The following is a 22,266-nucleotide window of genomic DNA, read 5'->3' as shown; positions in this document are numbered from 1 at the left end:
TTCAGTCAGCAATCCCCGCAATCCCGGAAAGGCCGTCGTCGTCCCGAACTACATCTCCTTACGGATCCCATGTTCGGAACACGATCAAACCCCGGCTACAGATCAATCACCAGTTAATTGTTTCACCTGTGAAATCTTCATATCGGTGTACCTTTGACATCACCCTGGCACCCACGGCATTGAGCCGCGTCCGTCTCGGACCAAGGACACAAAGACTTCAACTCTACGCGTCACCCACTTCACCCTCAAGTGGCCTGCTCAATTACGTACTGCGAACAAAGCATATCTTCCAACTAAATCAGCAATTGAAAAGCACAAGGAACTTCTCAGTTTCGCGACTCGCTGCGATGAGAATTGCTACACTACAGATCGCCCCGAAGCTGGGAGACGTGGAGGGAAATATCCGACGCGCCAATGAGTTGCTTAAGAAAGGAAAATCCATTTCCATGGGTGGACAGGATCTCGGAATCGACATTGGGGCAGAGCTGCTGAGACCGGAGATTTTGGTCTTGCCTGAGATGGCGTTGACTGGTATGTTCTATTCGATACTGCGTCAAGCCCGCATCGCCAAGATGGGCAGAATCAGATGAGGCTTTAATTGCGCTCGGTACCATCGACTATCTGTCAGATATTAATCGAGTCTGTCCAGGATACAATTTTCCATCGTTAGAAGCAGTCCGGCCTTTTCTCGAACCTGTTGGAAAGGGACCAAGTGCCGCATGGGCACGCGAAACCGCCCAACGACTCCAATGCAAAGTGTGCGTGGGGTACCCGGAGATTGAAACAAATGCCTCGACAGAAGAGACAAGATTCTACAACTCCCTCGTTATCGTCGACGAAACGGGCGAAGTCATCCACAACTACCGCAAGAGCTTTCTGTACTTTACTGACGAAAGCTGGGCATCGGAAGGCGACGTCGAGCGGGGGTTTCGCAAGCTGACTTTCCCGTCGCGGCAGGGGAACGATAACGAGAACGGGATGACTACGGCCTCTACCATAGCGGGGGATGCAGATGCGAGTGATACTCCCCGACATGCAGCCGAGAAGCGGGTCGCCACATCCTTTGGGATCTGCATGGATATCAACCCGTACAAGTTCGAAGCCCCTTACACGGCGTGGGAATTCGCCAACCGGGTCCTAGACTCGAAATCGCAACTGGTCATCTTGTCCATGGCATGGTTGACCCTCCTCAGCAGGGAGGAATTGGATGCGCTAGAGGGCAAGCCGGAGATGGATACGTTCAACTACTGGCTACAGCGGTTCTGGCCGCTCTTCGAGAAGAAAATGCAGCATGCGGAGAATGTGGATGGGCCCGATGCGGAAGGAGACCGGGGGGGACACTGATTTGGATTCCGAGTCTGATTCTGATTCTGATGATAATTCCGATACAGCTGAGACGAAGGCTGCGCGCAAGGATGATAAGCAGGTGGTGATCGTCTTTTCCAATCGCGCCGGGGAAGAACCCGCTGCAGATGATGCGAAGCCACCGGCGCGGTATGCGGGGACGAGCGCCGTCATTGCCGTGACGCAGCGGCCTCGAGAGGGAGGTTTGAATGGGTCAGGTGCCGGTGCGGTGGAGGCGATCGACGAGGGCCGCGACTTCGATGTGAAGATCCTCTGTTGGGACCTACTAGGCGCTAGTGAGGAGGGGATTTGTTTCGCGGATACTACGGCAGACCCGAAAATGGTGTTTGGATTGAGAAGCAAGTCGCGGGGGGAGTGAGACATTCCATCCTTTTTCTCTAGAGACTAGAGACTAGAGACGCATCCATGGGGTGGGGAAACAAATCGCGCCTTGTGGGGATATAGATGGCTGCCTGTCTGCTTCGTGGGGTGCATCTTATCTCTGGCCGTCTACCCTATACATTCTGATACGGGGTGTGGCTGTGTGAGAACCGATCTGCCTATACCTACGCCTCTACGATGGTGGTCCTGGGATGAGGTGGTTGATAGCTGGGATATTTCCATCTCGACTGCCATGGTCGGCACCCATCCAACCTGGCGATCTAACGGGGTCCCGGATGATCGTGATCGCATGGGAGATCGTCGAATGCTGCAGAAAGCCCACCTTATTTCATCGATAGGGTCTCATGACTGGGCGATCGCAGACTACCCGGGTGCAACCCTAGCGCGAGTCCAATGCCCAGCAATTCCATGTGACAAATGATTTGATTTTGATTTGATCGACAAGAAGTTTCCACCGTTGCATTTCCTTTTTTAGAAGATAGGAATGTGTGAGGTAATGACCAGTAGGTAGGTGTGTGCCAAGGTGGATGTGAATGTGTATAGGTGTATGGGTATATGCGGGGGTATGTGAGTGTCTCCAGTCTCCAGTGCTTTGTACATTATGGAGATATGGGCAATGCCAAGGACCAGTATGTAGCTAATGCAAGTGTATACTTCCCGGTGGCCTGTGCTTTCACGTGATGGGACTAGGCGCCGAGTGGGCCAATCGGGGAAAGAGCGAAGTGTGAAGTGTGCCAGTGTGCTTGGGAGTTGCTTTGCTGAGAGGGTGAGGGGCACGGGAGCCAGACTTAGAGGCATGTGACTGTGACGCTGACGGTGACTGGCACTGACTTTCTGGGAGATAAATCATGATCCAAATACATTTTATTGAAAAAAAAGGTAATTAATGTAGGATACTATAGTCAATAGAATTATGATGGACTAGATGAATAGTAATTGATTTTCTTTCCTTGAATTCTTGAATTTAAATGACTGAATCGCCAAGTCCTCAATGATACCCTTTGAGTCAGGTGACTGTTCTGCACTAGTGGTTGCTCCGCCCGCCCGCATACTCTCTCCTCCATCCACGTGAGCAGTCCTCTCGACTCGGTCGCTCGACACCCTCAAGAACTCCCTTTTTCCATGGAAAAATCACCTCTTTGAACTTCTATACGGAACAGATCGCGTCTACTACTCCCGTCTTTCCCCTCATCTTTACCTTTTCTTTTTTGGGGATATCATTTTGAAGTTCGGATATAACCAACAACGTGACCTCGTCTTGTTGTTGTCCAGGGCAGGTGACTTCCTGTCAGGTGATAAAGAGATCATCCCAAGGTAACGACTCCATCAACCCCTTCTACCCTCCCTCCCTATGTTCCAAGGTGTCGTGGTCGCGTCGAGATCATTGTCAATCGTGTCGCCGGCGCCCTTTCCTGAACTTGCCCCTTTCCCCTCATCGCAGCCTCTCCTCAATCGACCTAGAGCGCGCCTTCTGAGGGCTACGCGTCGCAGAGGGTCTGCGGAGGGTCTGGCAGTGAGAAATGAGGTCTCTTGGGTATTTTCCACGCGATATACATGCACCTGCCTGCCTGTGTAGGAGCCCTCCAGCCGCGAAGAACAGACCCTGCATGAATGAACCTGGCCCGGGCTTGAGGGGAAATATGCCTTCCACCGGGCGCGTCGGCTTCACGCGTCGATCTGTTTACCCCGAGGAAGATCATTGATCTTGCCGATGAAGGGCCGGCTCATCTGACCATCTTTCATCACTAACCCGCAACTCTTCACTGACTCTCCAACTCGAGCCCTCGCGTGCTCACGCTTTTAACCTTCGTGTTGCCCTTCGATGACTAACCTTCTGCCCAACTAGATCGATCGCAACTACATGTCCGACCCCACCATGAACAGCCCCGACAGTGTTAACAAACGCAAGCGTGAAGGTTCCGAGGACCTTGGCCACGACGCTCAGCGCCTCAACCGCTCCTCTCACGGAAGCAACGGTAGCATGGGCCCCGACAACCAGCACAACTTCCACAGCTCCCTCAACTATGACCATGGGCTGCCCAACACGGGCTCGGAGGTCCTCAACATTGACCAGCAGATCTTGCAACATGTTGGCCAGGCTCAAAGTGGCATGTCTGATGACAATACCCTCACCGCGAAAGCCGCACTTGCTGCCCACCCTCACAAATATCCGCCACCCCCGGATTCGGCCTTTGACGCCAACAACCTGACTCAGGGGCTCAACTTCCCCGACGACATGGGCCAGGGACCCATGTCCGGCGGTCATAACCACAACTCAACCGCTGCTGCTGTATACGCCGCGCGTGAGGCCCAATCCATGAACTCAAAGCCCACGGTCGGGTCTCCCGAGTGGCACCAGATTCGCAAGAATAACCACAAAGAGGGTATGTAATCCGAATTATCTCGTCCTGCATGGCCTTCTTGTATGATAGATTTGCTAATTCATCCCACAGTTGAGCGTCGCCGCCGCGAGGCAATCAACGAAGGCATTAACCAGATCTCCCGTCTTGTCCCCAACTGCGATAAGAACAAGGGCGCGATCCTACAACGAGCCATCGAATATATTTGCCAACTCCAGGATGAGAAGAAGAACATCGATGAGCGATTTGAACAACATAGTCTCACCACAAATCATGCTTTGTCTGAAATCAGCGCTTCCAACCAGAAGTTGAAGGCCGAAGTTAGCCGACGCAACAACATGGCCCAGAAGTGGTTGCAGCGCTGCCGTGATGCCGGCTTGGAATTTGATGATTATGAGGACGTGAAAGAGCTCGAGACCTTCGACCTGGAGTAAAAACATTCTTTCACATCCTCTGTTTGTGCACGTGCTATGACCGTCTCGTTGCGTTTTTCGGCGGCCAAGATTTGAACATACCCTCCTTTCGCGTTCTGGCTTTTTCTGTGGTGGGGATCGAATTCCATTTCTTCCATCTTTCCCCTACTTCTCCTTTCCTTCTCCCTCTATTCGTCATATCCTTCTATGGCTCTCGCTATAGCTCTTCCACCTTTTCCACCTTTATCTTACTCCAGAGTCTTTTTTAACTTGAGCATATGCCTCGAGCTGAGTATGCAGGCTCACAACAGATACGGGTCCGGAGGGTATTCTTGGCTTATTATTCTTTCGCGGCGTACTTCTTTTTTTTCTCATTTCTTGATACTCCGACATCCCCTCTTCTCCTACCTTACAACAAAGGCTGCTTGTATGCTATCTGGACTTATGTTCCTCTTTTTTCACATCGTTAATGGATGGGCCGGCGAAATCTCAGGATTGGATAGGGGTTTTTTCTGGATCACGGTGCTGCTGGTATAATTCAAGTTCTCATTTTTCTACATCTGTGCATCCTGTAGTCCCGTACCTGCTGTCATTTGCAATGTCGCCGCGGAGAGTTGGCAAGGTGGCCAGCTCTCGGCCATTCTTATGTAGGCGTTGCTTTTAAACACAAATGCTAAATTATATCCATTATTCGGAGGTTGACTATGCACAAAAGGTATCGGTACCTTTCTAATTACATTCCATCGCTCCATCAAACCCCATCGCGCCTAGGAGGCAAACTGTCTATAAGACTGAATGATAGCCTCCCAACCACCTGGGTGGTTCTCCTCATTCGGGTTCGACTTGCCATCGAGAACCATGACATCCGTCTTGCGAGTACTAATGGAGTACCAAACAAGGTTCTCAGGATCATTAGCCACGCGCATCATATTGGTCTGGCACGATCCATCACACTGAGTACCGTAATTGCCATCCCATTGGCCGTCAAAGAATGCCCAGGCCGCACTGTTATAAAGCAGGATATCCTTGCCACCATCGACGTTGGTAGCCAGAGAAGTCCGGCACTTCTGATCATTCTTGTCACACCAGGAGAAATCAGGGTCACCAATTGAGGTTTCTGCGGTCCAGGGCGCAGGGGCAGTTTGCGTCGCACCATTGCCCTGCATGTAGGGACTCTCGGTCTGCAGAAGGCCGGCATACACATTCTGGGCCGCGTGGAAGTTGTAGTTGTATAACCAGTTGTGTTCAGATCCAGTACCAGTCAGCCAAGTACCCTTGGTCGCTTCAACAAGGACACCACGGCCGGTAGAGATAATCGTCTTGGAAGACCCGCCATCAAGATTGTGATCCGCCGTCCAGCCCCAGAAGTTCTCGATGTAAGCTGATGAAGTCGAGGTGAGATGAGCCACCATGTACGCCGCCATGCACTGAGACGTATCCTGGTTGTCGCAGTCATCCTTGATGCTCGTCTCGGCCGTTCCGCCAACAGTCACGATTGTGTTCCACAGCGCCACGTCGCCGGGGTTCTTGCCTGCTGCGTTGATTTCGAGGATCGTGGCGCCGGGGAGAATCTCGCCGACGCTGAATCGCATATCCTGGATCTCAATCACGCCCTCGTCATTGGCTTCGCCTAGTTGGACGACTACCTTGGGATTCGAGGCGTCTTTGAATGCGTCGCCTGCGCCGGAAATAACGGCCCAGGCTTCACCCATGATTCGCGAGCCGACTGGAATCTTTAAGGTATCTTTCACGGTATAGACGCCGTAAGGGAAGTATGTGATCTTGCAGTTGGCGGCATTGTGTGCCAGGATGGAATTGAGAGACTCAACATCATCGGTTGATCCGTCGCCCTTCACTGTGTGCCCATCGACGGACTTGACGTTGACGACCTGGTCGGAGGCATACTCAGCATAGGTAGGCTGCGCTCGAGTAAAGTATTTGCCGTTGGAGAGAAGCACGTCTGGGCGGCTGGTTGCGAACTTAGTGCCCGTCTCATATTGACCAGGAGTAAGGTTTCCCCAAACCCAGGTATCGACCGAGGCAGCGGCAGCAAGCTTCACACTGTTATTGCTGTCCACGGCGATCGCATTGTTCGTGTCGTGAGCGAGGTTTTGAATCAGAAGCTGGCTGTTTCTGGCGCCGCCGTCGTTGGAGGAGTCGTGAAATTTCACCACAGTGCCAGAGTTGGTGGATTTAGAATCAAGAAGAACAAGACTTCCGAGACCATTGCCGCTCATGTCAATACCAAGTCCGACGGTGTCAAAGGTAGCGCCCTGCAGAAGAGCCGTGTGGCCTCCGGATGCCAAGAACGCGGTGGTGCAGTATTTGAAATAGATGTTCTTAAAGTTGACCTGTTGGTTGGAGTTCTTGATTCCGATTACTCCACCGGTGATTTGGACGTCCGTCACGGCGATGGTTGAACCGCCGGTGATCTCGATACCAGTGTGTCCATTCGAGTTGGAGGGCATGTTGATCTTGACATTTGTCAAGCCTGAGCCCTGAGCAACACCCCACTGCAATGCGGTGATGGTAGTGTCTTTATTGACGGCCGTGGTATCGATAACCACGTTGCGCAGCAGAGTCATGAAGCTAGTCTCCGGCTGGCCGTTCTGCTTATCGAAGCCATTAATGAGAGTATCGCCATTAAAATCGGATGAAGCCTTGAGAACCGGCGGGTTCAATGGATCACCAGTGATCACAGTACCCACGCGGAGGTTCAAGGTGCTTCCCAGCTGATATGTTCCTCCAGGAAGGAAGACTTCAGCAGGGTACCTGGTGACGCCCTGACTTTCACGGCTGCCGTTAGAGCCATCGTCGTTAATGGCATTCTGGATGCTGCCGGTCTGGTCGCCGGATCCATCGGCGGATGCCGAGTAGTCTTTTACATTGCGCCACACAGGATAGTTGGCGTTGGAGACCTCAGGAGCGTAGCCGCGAGAATTGCCAGTGTGGTCTTGATCAAGCAGCCAGTATGAACTGGGAGAAGAGGCAGTGGGTCCAGTGCAGGTATCCCGCTTTTGGATGGAACTATAGCGCGAGGTTAGTACTCGGTATGGTAATTACCAAGGAAAGTGGTAGAAATGAGAAAAGGGAGATTTTAAAGTGAAATTGGAAGGGAAATAAAGCACTAAACTCACACATTTGAAGACGATGGAATGGCTATCGCCGACGCTGTAGTCAGCACGCCTGCCACGGCGGACCACGAGAGAAGACCCCGCATGGTCGTAAAGGAATGATGAGGTGGGACAACTACTAGTATGTTCCCTTTAAAAAAAATAAAAAAATAGTTTATCTCAAAATGAAAAAGGAAAGTATGTGGTAGGCGTAAAACTGAAACGAACTGTTGGACGACAAATCGTAAGAGAAGTGACCATCCTAGGCTTCTTATAACTACTACTAGCACTAGTACTCCGTGCAACTAAGCTGATTCTATTCCGTACTACTCCGACAGCCAGGGTGCTCGCATTTGATTACCGAGTCAGTTAGCTTCGCTGTGTGCTAATTATCCAGAGCTGAAGAAGATCGACCAAATCGTGGGGCTGAAGAACGATAGCGACTGGTGAATTGTTTCAGCGATTCTACGGCCGTAACCTGATTAGGAAATTGGTTATTTTCTCTTTGCATTGATGTTTGCACAAGTTGAATCTCACTCACGCAGTATACAGAGACTCAGCCCACTGGGTGGACCTCACATGGGGCCAATTCAGTCGGGATTGGCTGGTCAGAACGGGTAGCCCACCAAACAGAGCAAATGCCCCTGAGTCTTAAATGGTAGACCCTTAAATTGCGACCAGCCCCTGAATCAGACCAAAACATACCAAGTGCGCTAGATTGGCCTATGTAGCATTTGAATCCAAAGCCGGTTTCTTGAGAAGGTAAAGTGGTTTACTTATTTCGCCCCATTTCTCTATTCTGGAAAACCATGAACCCCGTCCACAGTGCTAATTTGAATGGAGATATTCATTATATTATCTATTACATAGTATGCCAATATATCACAACCATCGGGCCGAAACAACGAGCCAGAATTATATCTAGTACAATCTTTTTGCGACTTGTATCAAAGGGCCGGAACTGCAGCTTCCTTGTTCTCACCACCAGCCTTTTTCACACTCTTCCACTCCAGGAAGAGACTTGCCACAAAAGCAACAACCATTAACGCTAGGGCGACGCGATATGAGTCTCTCAGGCCACTCATATAAGCCTCGATCACACCATCTATCTGATCAAGCTTTCCAATTTCGCCAAGGACCTTGCGCATCTCAGTCGCGCCGGCTCCGAGGATAACCATGGGGTCCACACCTGTCGTATACTTGCTGATTCCATCAATGAGTCCATTCTGGAAAACTGATTGGCCAACAGCGATAAACAAAGCTCCGCCTAAAGTTTGGAAGAACATGACTGCAGCTGTGCCGACGGGGATGTCCTCCGGCGAAAGCACGGTCTGGACAGCAGTCATCGGGACCTGGAATCCCGCGCCCACACCTGCACCTGCAACAATCTGGTAGCCGATCCACTTTCCGCTCGGCATATCGACATCAAACAGAGTGATGAGACCCGTGCCGATGGCAGCAATTGCAGTACTGCCAATCAAAAAGGGTGTGTAGTATCCCGCCGCAGTAATCAAGCCTCCAAAGGTAACCGAAGAAACAACGGTAGCCAGCATGAGTGGTAGGAGCTGAATACCCGATTTCATGGCGGAGGATCCTTTAACACTCTGGAAGTAGATGGGGACATAATACACCAGCAAGAAGAAAGAACCACCGAAGAACAGGGCAAACAATGATGCCGCCAGAACGGTACGCTTCTTCAGAATGTGAGGTGGCAGAGTAGCCTTTTCGCCCAGATATATTTGGGAGGCGGCAAATAAAATAACCATGAGGCCAAAACCAACGAATAAGCCAATGATTTTGGAGTTGTTCCATGGGTACTTGTTTCCTCCCCATTGGAGGGCAAGCAGCAGGCAAATGATCGCAGGAATGAGCAGACTGGCACCAACCAGATCCAACTGCTTGATGCGTTCCCAGACAGAGGTACCGGACAGATCGCTCTTCTTTGGCACTTTGAGGATGAAAACGATGACGGCAATCGAGAGACCGCCGATAGGCAGGTTGATATAGAAGCACCAGCGCCATGTGATACCGTCTGTGAATGCACCGCCGAGGAGCGGACCGGCGATCGATGCGATTCCCCAAACCATTCCAAATGCACCGAAAACCAATGGTCGTTTAGGCAGTGGAACTGTAAATGATATGATCACCAATGCACCGGAAAAGATACCTGCAACGCCAATCCCTGCAATGGCTCGTCCGACAATAAGGACTGTGCTGGATGGTGCAACGGCACAGATAAGAGACCCGATTTCGAAGATCAGAACGGCTATTAAAAATCCCCATTTGACCTGTGCGGTTGATGATTAGATCTAGCTTCTTGGATGGTAGATGTTAGGTTGACCCACACTAAAGATCTTATAGATTCTGCCGTATGAGGGCTGGAGTGCCGTTGACGTGAGGAAGTATGCACTGCCATACCAGGCAATATCTGAGATACTCTTGAATTGATCGGTGATTTTGGGGATGGCGACACCGATGATGGTCTGGTCGAGCGCCACTAGGAAGATAGCGAGGTAGAGTGCGAGGATAACAATGATAACTTTTGAAAGAGGAGGATATTCAGGCTCTGTTGTTTCTTGAACATCCTTAACGACCTTTTCTGGTGAGCTTTCGATATCCACGTTCGTAAGACTGCTGGCTTTGCTAGCTTCCGTCATTGTCACTCGCTATTATGACACGAGACAATAAACAGAGTTTTTTTGGCGGTATCAGACCCGTTGGTATGGAGGGTGAAGTGATTGGGAGACTCTCCATCTAGCAGCCAGCTTCCCATGGTTTTATAAAACACCCATCAAAGGCATCGGAGATCGGTCCCCGGTCATACCGAAACGAAAAATCCGATGACAAAAACCTAGCCACATGCGACATGATACGGCCTGACACATCTGGAACCCTGGATTAGTGTTGGCGTAGCGCCGCAAATACGAGGCGGATGTCGACGATGGACCAATCAATGGCTCGGCTGCCTCGGGATACCCTCAGATCTTCATTTCAGCACCGTAAGAAGCTGGCGACCATAGCGAATAGCGGTCGGAGCCGTGAGTCACTCAGCCAACGGACGAACGTACCGGACAAATTAACCGGACGAAAAATTTCCTTGTTTCTCTGCAGCTTCGATGTATTCCCTTAGGCGTATCCCGGCTGACGCCCGCATGCCTTTATTGGGCTAGAGGCGGAGAGAATGTTAGACCGTCCCCATCCTCCTCAAAGACCGACCAGGCCAGGGGTGGCCGGATTTAACCTTAACATTCTTATCTCCACTCCATCCAAAGGGTATTCACGGAAAAATTGCGAGTGCGACTTCAGCTCGGGGTGTACTTGGCTGAAAAGGGCATTGGGTTGTAAAAATTGTTGCATGACCTTGTGCCAACTCACAGACCTGCTGTAAGACGTCGACTACATAGGTGCCAAGATGATTTGGTGATCGCTTTAGGCCCTTGCGGCTTTACAAGCAATGTCGGGCGAAACCGTTGAAACTCCCGAAGTCCGATATGCGATGCATGCCAGCAAGATACTTCAGCCACATGTAATACGAAAGAGCCACATGGCAGAGAAAAAGGTGATAGACGACAAAAATGACCCTTGACCTTATGATAACTCTTGTCTCATAGGTTTGCGCGACGTTGGCTGCCTTGGTGTTAACTAGTATGTTAACCCATGAAACAGCAATCGAGTTACAGATAGCCGGGCCATTCTCTCATACTTTGACTTATGTTTCATGCAAGTTGGCTCTGATTGGTAGATAATTTCCTTCTCCCGCGTGATTCAACGAATCGGTTTCAAAACTGACTCAATTTGACTCAATACGAGGTAGGCTGGTTCAAAGCTGTATAGTTTTCTTTATCTACAGAATTATAGTGGTCCATATAATCTCGAACTCCTTCAAATTATTGGCCGCAAGGGCACCTACGATGCTAAATAATGACGTGGCCGACCGTGTTGAAATAGAAATAAAAGTCTCTCTAGTTTCCTAGAATTCTAGCACTTGGGAAGGGCGCATTCTTTTCCATAAATGAAACTTCGCGTATTCTTCGACAGCCAGCTATTCGGGGTATCCGGAGTACGCTGCCTAAACTACCTGGGCACTGCCTGAACCTTATAACGCCTGATAAAAAGCCTTTGCATAGACCGTATGCTTACATGTCGAGAGAAGCAATGGATCCACCCGCTCGGTATAGATATCTGGGGAAAGGGGATGCGCTTTCCGTCCATAGATGTGTGTTGAGCAGCTTCAAACCCTGGAAAGTCATAGTTGGTATTGCTCTTGATCAGCACCCACGGATAACCAAAATTTTCAAAGCAAGAAACACAATAGTATATCGTCATATTTGACGCCATTCGTCGCCGTCTCTAGTAATATGGCCTTCGTCATGGTGAATATAGATAGAAGTATAGCACCAATGAAATACTAATCACCACTTACCCGAACCCGATGCTCTACCGACGTTAGGCAGCATAACTGGAGTTGCACCCATTCCTGTTTATCAACAGGAGTAGCGTCATGCGCAGAAATCAGCTGCTGCGCGAAATTTGTAGTTAGACTTGTGCGGCCACCCAATAATTCCATTTGAAGTGAAAAAAATGTACTTCTTCAAGTTGTGGTCGGGAAACGGGGTCGTCATTCTTACGATAACTTCAAGGAGTACTTCAAGTAGCCGCCAAGTAGGCTCCAGCATCATGATTTACTGTTTATGACTTTATGAATTCTCGTCTGCGCCTATTTAAGTAGCCTCCAGGCTGATATTTGAGATTTCAAATAGAGTATATGTATATTGTCAAAATACAGCTTAAGAAGAGAAGTAAAAAGGAGACTATCGCGTTTAGTATCACAGCACTAAAACATCCATGCCTCACAGGTTCGAGCCAGCAGTAATCTCCGAACCAGACTCACAGCCCACGTTCTTAACGACGACAGTAGTTCCAGACTCGCCTGTGACACGGACAGTGACACTGTCAGTACCGAAGCCAGAGCTGTTCTCGAAATAGTTGTAGCTTGTCCGGGTAGTGCTCTGCCAGCTGCTTCCGCCATCAGTGCTAACCTCAAGCTTGGTGATAGGCTCGTTGGCGTTGACCACCTGCATCGAGAACCAGTACTCAGAAGTACCCTCCTTGTTCTTGAGCTTCAGGGGACCCTCGAGGTCACAGGAGACGGCAGAGTAAGTGATGTCGATGACACCGGCTGAAATGGCGGAGAGTTCAGCGAAAGCATCCTGGAAGAGATCGAAGTGTCCTTCTGCGCATTCGGGGCATTGATCCACGATCTGTTTTAAGTTTATTAGCGGTTTTCGGATTTATATGTGGGCCATTGCTTTTGTTTCAAAGGTCTTACCATGGCCTTGATGGTCTTGCCGTTGGGTCCGGTGACGGCAACACAAGATCCGCACTTGGATGCATTGTCCCAAACAGCGCCGGAGAATGCAGTTCCGAAGAGGTTGCTGGGAAGTGTGTATCCCGAGAACGAGCAAGTACCACCCGCGACGTTTCCGCCGTAGAAAGTAGCTTCGCCGGATGATCCACCCGAAGAGGAAGAGGAGGAAGATGAAGAAGCCTGATTTGACTGAGCAACGGGGCTTTGAGAGGTGGTAGCCTCCTCAACCACGGAAGAGGTAGTCGGAACTGCCGCATGAACAACGGGGGCCTGGGAAGACGATGTGATGATAACCACAGCAGCCTGGGTAGTCTCAGGAACTGAAGCCTCAGTAGTCTCGAGAACTGAAGCCTCAGTTTTTGGGGTCACGGAAGACGGGATAGCAGCCACATATCCGACAGGTGTAGTGGTCATAATCTGAACAGGAGTCTGCGTCTCGGTGACGGGCGCGGGCGTCGAAGGAGTGCTTGTAGGTTCCTCAATAGCCACTGGGGTTGAGGTGGCGGTAATAGGCACAGACATGGTGATAACAGTCGGCGAGTATCCCTTAGGGCAAACTCCAGAGTTTCCACGAAGGACCAGCGGGCTGGCAGAGACAGTAGCTGCGCTGCCGAGGAGGGCAAGGCCCATAGAGGCAATGTTTTGGTACTTCATTTTGCGTGATTGTCTTCTTGGAAGGGTTGGTAAAATTTGATAATTCCTTCGCGGATGCGGGTTGAATGAATGAGGGGGTGCAAATGAGTAGAGATCAGACACAATGGCACAATATAGAATGAATGGACGTTTGGATATCGAATCCCAAACTGAAAAAAAAAAAGAAAAAAGAACTGTCACAGACAGGTAGTGAAAAGAGAGTGAGAGGCAAGAAGGGAAAGGAAGAAGGGGAAGACGAAGACCAGAAGGCTGAGACCATAAATCTAATGGAATCAGGCTATCATCTTAGGCGCTGACGGTGGGCAGATGCTATTTCGCAGCCACAGGGTTTAGAGAAATGAGATCGAGACATCTGAAACCAGCGTGGAGCTTGGGCGCCAGAGACTAAACTCGGGACTGTCCGAAAATGGATGCGCGCCGTGCCTGAGTGGGTTTAGCGGGGGCAGCTTAATTAATTGAGAGAGAGAATCATTAAACAAAATGGCGCTACTGAAGACTAGACCGTTGGAGGCTGCAATCCTTCTATGAGACGTGAGATTGTCATATTTGGGGCCAAAGCCTGGCCAGGACCCCTCCGGACCTGTGCTAAAAGTTCTGACAAACAGCTAGTTGCCAGTGTATATAGTATGAAGAGTACATGGTGAACGCAAATATTCTTCAGTGGTCTATCGCGCATCCCACATGACTTCATTAAGTCGTAAGAGCGCATCCGCGCTGGCCTTTTTGGACGACATGAAGTCTTCTCGGTTTTCGGCACCCCGTGGACCCCGCAGGACCTCGGAGAAACAGAGATCCACCAGCACTCGCAGTTCATCATAAGTAAAGGGTTCGCCGTTACCTGCTGCCAAGGCGCTGTCGCCCTCGGCAGCGAATGCATCCTTCTCGTCCTTGGAGTAGTCTAGCGCCTTCTCGGCACCCTCTAGGAACCAGTCCAGGAACTTAGCGCTCCGGGGCAGAGCTACAACTTCGTGAAGAGAAGCCTCGCCAGGGTGTGAAGGGTCGACAGTGGGGTCGATAATGATGTTCTTCAGATTTTGCTGTAAGACAAGCACATCCAATTGCAAACGAAGGGCACCATTCTCATTCATCGCTCCAATGTATTTTGTGCAGGACACAAATACTCGATCGATGAACCGTGCAAGGCCGGAGGTGATGAACCAGTGCTCGGCAGATCCCAAATAGGTAGAGATGTTGGTATCGAAGGCGATCAAGTCACTGTTGAGTCCTAAAATTGTCGGGGAGGCAGCAGTCGGCTGGTTCAGAATAATGTGCCACCAGCTGTCGGTGGTGCTTGGAGAAGGTGTAGCGGGCTCAGAGTTTCGAACGGTAGGAGGATTCGGTCCCCGACATGGTCTTGGTGAGCATGTGGATGATACCACAGCGGATATCAACATGCAATGTAAGGAGAGCAGTAGATCCGAGACCATGAAGTGATTGCAAAGTCTTGTCAAATGCTGTGGCAGTCTCGTCGTTAAGTGGCAGATATACAGGACTGTTGATACTATCACGCTTGGGCTTCATTGCTCCAAAGAGTGTCCATCTTCGGGATGGTCGGCCGTTGGTGGATAGAGTTGTCGTGGTATGCTCCGTAGAAGGATCGACAATTAGTCTGATCTTCGCGAGGTGGCTTCCAAGCCATTGCTATAGACACAAATTTAGCAATCGTCAGGCAGACGGTTGGTATGACGGTACTTACCATGCTGTTGTACAGTAGCGAAATGGCCACAACGGTCTTAGGGTCGGATATAATATCGTATGGCTCCAAGGGGACTTGATCTGTCCGTTTGAGGAGGAGGTCAATTTCCTATGTCTATTAGTGTCTTCTGCCGACAGAAGGACAATGCGATAAGAACCTACAGTATCAATGAGTGTCTGCTTCTTCTCGCCTGGCCCTTTCCATAACTCGTCAACTATATCATGGATATCACCGGCCTCAGCGAATGAAGCAGCAGCTTTAAGCCGGACAGCACCTCCATGCATACGTGCGGAAACCTTTGTCACCATTGCTATGAGAGAATTAGTGTCCAGTCATTCCATTCTTGCTCCATGTCGGCCAAGAGACGCACCTTTGTACCACCCAAAACACTTATCATAATACGTCACGATCTGATCAATCAACAATTGCGTGAATGCCTGATCATGTGGAATACTCGATAACATCTTGCTGAATTCTCGCACAATCGACATGAACTTCACGGTTCCCTAATTGATGAAATTGTGAGATGAGGAAACAATTCATGGAGAGTGACAGCAATCCTTACCCTAAAAATAGGTCGTGGCGAAACCTTGGTCCATTGGGGATCTTCGGTAAATGCATCGGCGGCGATGAAACTGAGCGTGCATAGATCGGTGACAGTCTCATCTAGTTGGGGAAGGAAGACATTGACCATAAAGTCATCAAGGAAGGATGTCAGTGTGCTCATGGAGATATCAGAGTCAACGGGCACAATGTCCTTGAGACGTTGGATGAAGGAAAGCGAAGGCGGAAGAAGCAGTCGCATATTGAAAACACTTGGCTCAAGGAGAATCTTATGACCAGTTCCAGAGTTGCCTTGTCGAGACGCAGAAACATCGTTTGCAGCTGCCTTTTGCCTGGTTTTCGAAACAAGACCTGGGACAGAGGATTTCAAGATTTCATCCAGTTCGTCTTGCTCGGCCTTCATTTCAGTGCCTTCATCCATATCGGACAACTTGAACATTCTCTTGTTCTTGTCGCGGTTTCCTGCGTAGAGGTTGCGCCGAGCATCGGCCTCTTCGCCGCGGGAACCAAAGGAACCATCTCCATCAGTGGCAAGGTAATCGTGCAACAAAGATCGAATCTGTTGGAGGGCAAATATTAGTACAGTGTTACAATTAGGCTACCAGGCTTACTTACCTCGCTCTGCAAGAGCTTCCACAATTCTTTGAAACCACCGCCAAGTGTATCACCCTTGTTTAGACCCTCTCGTCCAACAATTCCTTCAATAACGTCATGGACAACTCGGTGGCCTTCTGCAATCGACTCAAATTTGGCATAGAGAGCCCATAAGAATTCAGACAACACATGCCCACGCTTCTCAATCGTTTCCGTGGGCAGGTTCGATTTGGCTTGATTGTCGTGAGAAGAAAAAGTACGGTTCGGGGTGGGATAACGGTTGTCAACTTCGGCATTGGTTTTGTCAACCACCGCGAACAATTCCACGGGAAGGCGCTGTTCAATTCGGTCGACAGCAGTATCGAGATGGCCCATTTTGTTGAGTGCTTCGATCAGTAGTTGAATATATGAGAATGTGTCCGCCTCGGGATTTCGTGATGAATCTTCTATCATGGCCGTAGTTGGATCGAATTTGGCCAAAAATGTGTATATCGGTCGTTCCCAGGAACGATTACCCGACCAGCTGGAGGAATTGATGTCTCCTTCGCCCACGGGAGCCTTCCATCTATCCGAACAGTAGGGAGACTTTAGATAAAGGTGATCATGCAGTTCTTCAATCAGAATTTCTGTGAGAGAGGTTTCCTGGTTACTGAAATAAGCCCGAACATCAGACAGAGCGCCAATGTCCTCAAGCTCGGAGCGGCGTAGCAAGCGCGATCCTGTATGCAGTACTTCAACAGCCGCGAGAAATCGCTTGTCAGATATACGAGATTCAAGTTTCTCTGGGAGTGATTGGATCTCTTCTATCTGGGCGAACAGCTGCAGGAGATCGTCATAGTTCTGGGAAGACGTCGCCAGCCCTTTTAGCTCCGGTTTGGTTGACAACAACCCGCTCTTTGCCTCATCCAGAGAGTGTCTCAGGTTGCGCACTCGCCCTTGGGAGCTGGAAATATTAGATTGGATCATGTGGTATGTACCAATGGAACTGTTGAATCCCTGATGGTGCTCTGAGGCAAGTCTTGTCAGTACTGGCAAATCGAACGGGCGGGAGAGATCCTAACCGTTCACAATTGACTTGAGAGTCCTCTGGATCTCATTGTACATGTTCAGAAACTCCGGTTCGCGTTCGGCCTTTCCCAGAGTACTTGTGTCCATGAGGCTGAGCGCGACATGGACGGGGATACATTCGGGGCCCGTCATGAATTCCCAATCCCGTTGAATTGACTGTAGAACATCTGTATACATTCAGATTAGTAGTGAATTATACAGAGCTTGGTGTTGGAAAGCGTCCACGAACCTTCAACTGATTGGATCGGTCCCGAATTGTTTGATATAAGACTTGCTTGGTGAGGGTTCATGTCCCGGCTGCGACTCTCCGCATATTGCGCAGCATCTCTCGAGCGATCTTGTGTGGGGCGATCCTCTCTTGGACGCTGTTCTCTTGGGCGATCCTCTCTCGGGCGCTGTTCTCTCGGGCGCTGTTCTCTCGGGCGTTCTTCTCTCGGGCGTTCTTCTCTCGGGCGTTCTTCTCTCGGGCGTTCTTCTCTTGGGCGCTCTTCCCTTGGACGCTCTTCCCTTGGGCGCTCCTCTCTCGAACGCTCCTCTCTCAAGTGAGCACCATCACTTGAGTTCTGATATCTCCTATCCATTTCCCCACCCCGCGTCCTCGATCGCGACGACGCAGAGTGCGACGAGCCCGGCGGCCTCTCACGTTCCGAGCGATCACGTCGGCGCTCCGGCGACGGGGCAGGAGACAAAGACGGTTGCTGAGAAGCCTCTGGATAAAAGCCACCATAACCACCCGGGCGAGACCGACTAGATGCCGATGAATTGGCACCGCTTCGACCGCCGTATCCGTTCACTCCGAGGTTATTGTTATTGTTACCAGCGTATCCACCTTCGCTCTGCTGGTCATACCGGCTCGAGTCGCCGTAGCCGTAACCGTTTCCGTAACCGTTGCGACCGCTCATTCCCAATGGTTTCTGGCTCACGCCAGGTGTCTAGGCCGATTTAGTAGGGTGGTCGTAGGCAGCGACAAGGGGGTGCGGGGGGCCGCAATGTGGGGGGCGTTGGGATTCAAGTGCTGTGGCCTTCGCGCGACGGGTGTTGAGAAAGAGAAGCGACCATTCTTGGTCGGAGGGTTCGGGAGGAGGGTGTTGCGTGTTTGTGGAGGTGGAGGGATGGCATTGGAGCACGGGGAAGTTGGTCTTTGGTGTTGGCGGCTCCACATGAGCTTCCCGCATTCCAACGTGACCCTCAAATATTTGGTAGAATTGGTAGACTTGGTAGACTTTTGGTACTAGTACATCCATGGAATTTCCCTCTCAATTTACAAACTAAAACCAATAAAGGTTGTATGGCCGCGCTAGAGCTTGACTTTACATGTACCCATAGAAGATTGTATTGTAGATGAAGAGTAGGTTACGTCAACGAGCCTCAAGACAGGGATGTATTTAACGACTGTTGCAGACCAACCTACTTGGAAATAGGCTTGGTCTCACGCTCAAGCCACTTCCGGCTCAACTCGTCGTTGTTGAAGAAGTGGTGGGTCTTATCCCACACTTCAGCATGGTAGTCGTTCACCCACTTGAGTTCCGAGTCGCTCAGCAGAGAAGGCTCGATCAGGTTGCGACCAATGGGGGTCATGGTGACATGCTCGAAGCCCAGCCATTGCTTATCGCCAAATTTGTGGGGAGTAGTAACTTCGCGACACATGACGATATCTATCAAAGAGTAATTAGAATTGAGGCCCACTGTTTTAGATGTTCGCAGACAGAACTCACTCTCAATGCGAATACCGAACTTGCCGTCCTCGTAGTAGCCGGGTTCTAATATCATTGATCAGTCATTTGAGTCTGGGCTTCAAGGCAGAAGTAACAAACCATCCGAGATGACATTTCCAGCCGCGATCGGGACTTCGGTGTACTGCACACGAGTCCCGATACCCATGGGACCTTCGTGCACGTTCTATAAACGAGGTGAATACATAATTAAAGTTGAGGAGGCAGGGGATCGAACGTGTATCTACTTACCAGGTAGGAGCCAACGCCATGTCCAGTGCCGTGGAGGAAATCCAAGCCTTCTTTCCAGAGGTGCTGGCGAGCCAAAACGTCGATAGCAAAGCCACTGGTTCCCTTGGGGAAGACAGCAGTGTCAATTCCAATCATTCCCTTCAGGACCAAGGTGAAAGCACGCTTCTCAAAGTCGTTGGGTTGACCAAAGTGGAAAGTCCGAGTGGTATCAGTAGTTCCATCAAAGTACTGGCAACCGGAGTCACAGAGGTAGATGGCGGTCGGGTCAATGGTCGCACAGCTACCCTTCTCAGGCTTGTAGTGGATCACAGCGCCATTAGGACCGGTAGAAGAGATGGTATCGAAGGAAAGACCAGCAAAGAGATCGTGCTTGGAGCGAATTTGCTCCAGCTTATCGGCGCCGTCAACCTCGTCCATGACAGTCTTCTTGCTGATGAGCTCATTCTCAAGCCAAGCAAAGTATTCGGTCAGTGCAGCACCATCACGGATGTGACAGGCACGCATGCCCTCCAATTCTGTCTCGTTCTTGACAGCCTTGGCATCTGCGACCGGGCTACGAGCTTCCTCGACCTGATCCTCGCCGCCAAGGTTTAGGCTGAGAGCCCACGAAGCCTTGTTAGACAGAAGGAACTTGGCGGCTGTTTCATCAGCTGATTGGCTTCTGGCCACACTGAGAGCTTTAGCATCGGCAAAAATGGAATCATATGGCTTGATGACAACGTCTTGGCCAAGCTGGGCCTTGACCTCGGGTGTAAGCTTCTCATCATCCACATAGAGCTCTGCGGTGGTTGGGGTGATAACCGCGTAGGAGAAAAACACCGGGTTGTAGGGAATACTAAATTTTGTTAGTCGCACTTGGACACATAACTATGTCAATCGGATAGTCTCACTCGTTTCCACGCAGGTTGAATAGCCAGGCAATCTCGTCGAGCACAGCTATTGCATAATGTTAGGCGACTGCGATAGTGGAACGAAAATGGACGGCTTACAAATGATGAATCCGGCCTTCTTCTTAGTCTCCAAATCCTTGCGCAGCTCGGCGATCTTCTCTTGGAATGGACGACCGGCATACTTAATTGGGTGCGCGCGCACTTTCTCGCTAGGACGCGCTGGGCGGTCCTTGCCCCAAACCAGATCAACCAGGTTTTGTTGGATTCCCACCAGCGAGGAGCCGTTCTTCTCGAGGGTCTCGGCGAGTTTGCGTGCACCAGCTGTATAGAGATACGGGTGTTAGCCGTGATAGACATGAGCCATGGATATATATAGCAGTACTTACAAGCCGTGATCAAGGACGGGTCAACACCAACGGCCTTGCCGCCTTGGGATTGTTCCGTAGTCCTATATCGCACTCAGTCTCGATCCAATTCCATGTATAGTAGAATATCATCCATACCACTCCTGCCATGTGGGCACACCTTCGATACCACGCTTGAGAAGCTGCCAATTGCCATCGAGTTGTTTGGCGGCCTGGTTGAAATAACGACCGTCGGTGGACAGAGCGGCCTTGCTCAGAGAAATAATGGCAGTGCCGGCGGAGCCAGAGAACCCGGAGATATATTCTGATATTGAAAGAGACTGTGAGTGGTTGCAAGGGGGTGTGATCGAAAATGGTGGTGGCAGCTAACCTCGTCGGCCGTCGCAAGGCGCGATATACTCGGACTGGTGGCTATCTTCGGAGGGAACGACTGAACAAGAGATTAGCAGCATTTCGGGGAATTGGGAAGAAAGAGAAGGCTGACATACTGTAAACATCAACCTTGTTATCTCGCATCAGCTGCCGCAGCTGCGAGAGGCGTTGTGTGGTATCCACGGTCGCCATCTCGATGGTGAACCGGGGGCGAGATGCGGAGAAAAACCTCTTAGATTGAAGGGGCCTCAGTGATCGCAGTGATGTCCAGGGAAGGCGAATAGGGTGGGAGAAGAGCATGGGCGAGACGCCTGGGGCGGGGGGGGACTCTGCGGGCGACCTTCAGCTGAATCACCGAACAGAGCTGCCAGGTGGAAGGTGGGAGGTGGCAGATAAGTGATAAGAGGAAGTGGCTTCAATTCCGCCGGGTCGTGTGCCTTAAGGTAGCTATGGCAAATTACTAGTAATTTGTCCAGGCCGGCTAGTCTCGCTGTCGGTCATAGGAGGCCGGGGGGCAGTGCCGGAATCTCCCCACCGGCCCGTCCTGTTTGCATGTTGCGTCCAAATGTTTGCATTGCGCCAGCGTACTAGTTGCAGCAATTGGAAAAGGTGGTGTTCTTTTCTGGCATGTCTATCTTGACTGGAATATCGAGTCTTGCTTTTGAGATATTTGAAGTTCAAACTACAAGTAGTATGATCCTAAGGGTATATATCGATTCGATGGTGGATGAACTACTGGTACAATTTTTGGATACTATTAGCTTTCTAAAGGCTACCTACCTAGGTAGGCATTTATTCAACCTTGAAACATCAAGTTGAGCCTTGGAAGGCCATATCCATTCCAATTCCTCCAATCTAGTAGCTAGAAGTTCACCTGGCAAGTTCTTGTGCACGCCATACTCCCCCCCCCATGTTTCTCACAGTCGTGTTTATTTCCACCACACCGCCCGAAAGCCCCGCGTTTGACCGACCACCCTACCGCCTTGGGTCTCACCAATCACCGTTGAGATAACAGGGAATCACCTGCAGAAAGGCGGCTATCACCACGTGATGCTTTGTATACGCCCTTTTTCCTCCTTCGCACTTCCATTCATCCACC

General features: G+C 50.5%; 7 protein-coding genes across 7 annotated transcripts; 2 read left to right on the top strand and 5 right to left on the bottom strand.

The window, feature by feature from the left end:
- Nucleotides 1–347: 347 nt before the first annotated feature.
- Nucleotides 348–1,723, top strand: N7481_005627 (putative protein N-terminal asparagine amidohydrolase; the record flags this gene model as incomplete). The annotated part of the gene is made up of 3 exons (XM_057264846.1): nt 348–531; nt 671–1,302; nt 1,358–1,723. The coding sequence occupies 3 exons, from the start codon at nt 348–350 to the stop codon at nt 1,721–1,723; spliced, it is 1,182 nt and encodes a 393-aa protein (XP_057122566.1).
- A 1,884-nt stretch (nt 1,724–3,607) lies between these two features.
- Nucleotides 3,608–4,540, top strand: N7481_005626 (basic helix-loop-helix domain-containing protein; the record flags this gene model as incomplete). Its single annotated transcript, XM_057264845.1, has 2 exons — nt 3,608–4,130; nt 4,200–4,540. 2 exons carry the CDS (start codon nt 3,608–3,610, stop codon nt 4,538–4,540), a joined length of 864 nt encoding a protein of 287 aa, XP_057122565.1.
- Nucleotides 4,541–5,286: 746 nt separating this feature from the next.
- On the bottom strand, nt 5,287–7,739 carry N7481_005625 (glycoside hydrolase family 55 protein; the record flags this gene model as incomplete). Its single annotated transcript, XM_057264844.1, has 2 exons — nt 5,287–7,546; nt 7,669–7,739. The coding sequence occupies 2 exons, from the start codon at nt 7,737–7,739 to the stop codon at nt 5,287–5,289; spliced, it is 2,331 nt and encodes a 776-aa protein (XP_057122564.1).
- Nucleotides 7,740–8,579: 840 nt separating this feature from the next.
- Nucleotides 8,580–10,289, bottom strand: N7481_005624 (MDR family MFS transporter; the record flags this gene model as incomplete). Its single annotated transcript, XM_057264843.1, has 2 exons — nt 8,580–9,920; nt 9,978–10,289. The coding sequence occupies 2 exons, from the start codon at nt 10,287–10,289 to the stop codon at nt 8,580–8,582; spliced, it is 1,653 nt and encodes a 550-aa protein (XP_057122563.1).
- A 2,193-nt stretch (nt 10,290–12,482) lies between these two features.
- Nucleotides 12,483–13,654, bottom strand: N7481_005623 (putative extracellular cellulase CelA/allergen Asp F7-like; the record flags this gene model as incomplete). The annotated part of the gene is made up of 2 exons (XM_057264842.1): nt 12,483–12,893; nt 12,962–13,654. The coding sequence occupies 2 exons, from the start codon at nt 13,652–13,654 to the stop codon at nt 12,483–12,485; spliced, it is 1,104 nt and encodes a 367-aa protein (XP_057122562.1).
- Nucleotides 13,655–14,319: 665 nt separating this feature from the next.
- On the bottom strand, nt 14,320–18,478 carry N7481_005622 (exocyst subunit SEC8; the record flags this gene model as incomplete). Its single annotated transcript, XM_057264841.1, has 9 exons — nt 14,320–14,944; nt 15,003–15,295; nt 15,351–15,458; nt 15,512–15,660; nt 15,721–15,856; nt 15,916–16,473; nt 16,530–17,515; nt 17,570–17,743; nt 17,806–18,478. 9 exons carry the CDS (start codon nt 18,476–18,478, stop codon nt 14,320–14,322), a joined length of 3,702 nt encoding a protein of 1,233 aa, XP_057122561.1.
- Nucleotides 18,479–18,983: 505 nt separating this feature from the next.
- On the bottom strand, nt 18,984–21,467 carry ampp (aminopeptidase P; the record flags this gene model as incomplete). The annotated part of the gene is made up of 10 exons (XM_057264840.1): nt 18,984–19,231; nt 19,292–19,336; nt 19,391–19,475; nt 19,541–20,375; nt 20,431–20,476; nt 20,530–20,751; nt 20,817–20,878; nt 20,934–21,099; nt 21,166–21,225; nt 21,284–21,467. 10 exons carry the CDS (start codon nt 21,465–21,467, stop codon nt 18,984–18,986), a joined length of 1,953 nt encoding a protein of 650 aa, XP_057122560.1.
- Between the last annotated feature and the right edge of the window lie 799 nt (nt 21,468–22,266).

Source organism: Penicillium waksmanii, assembly GCF_028829765.1.
Source record: "Penicillium waksmanii strain IBT 27052 chromosome Unknown utg000005l:1.0-5232799.0:1.0-5237142.0, whole genome shotgun sequence".
Classification (NCBI taxonomy): domain Eukaryota; kingdom Fungi; phylum Ascomycota; class Eurotiomycetes; order Eurotiales; family Aspergillaceae; genus Penicillium; species Penicillium waksmanii.
Note: the sequence above shows the minus strand (reverse complement) of the source record. Positions and strands in the feature narration are given on the sequence as shown.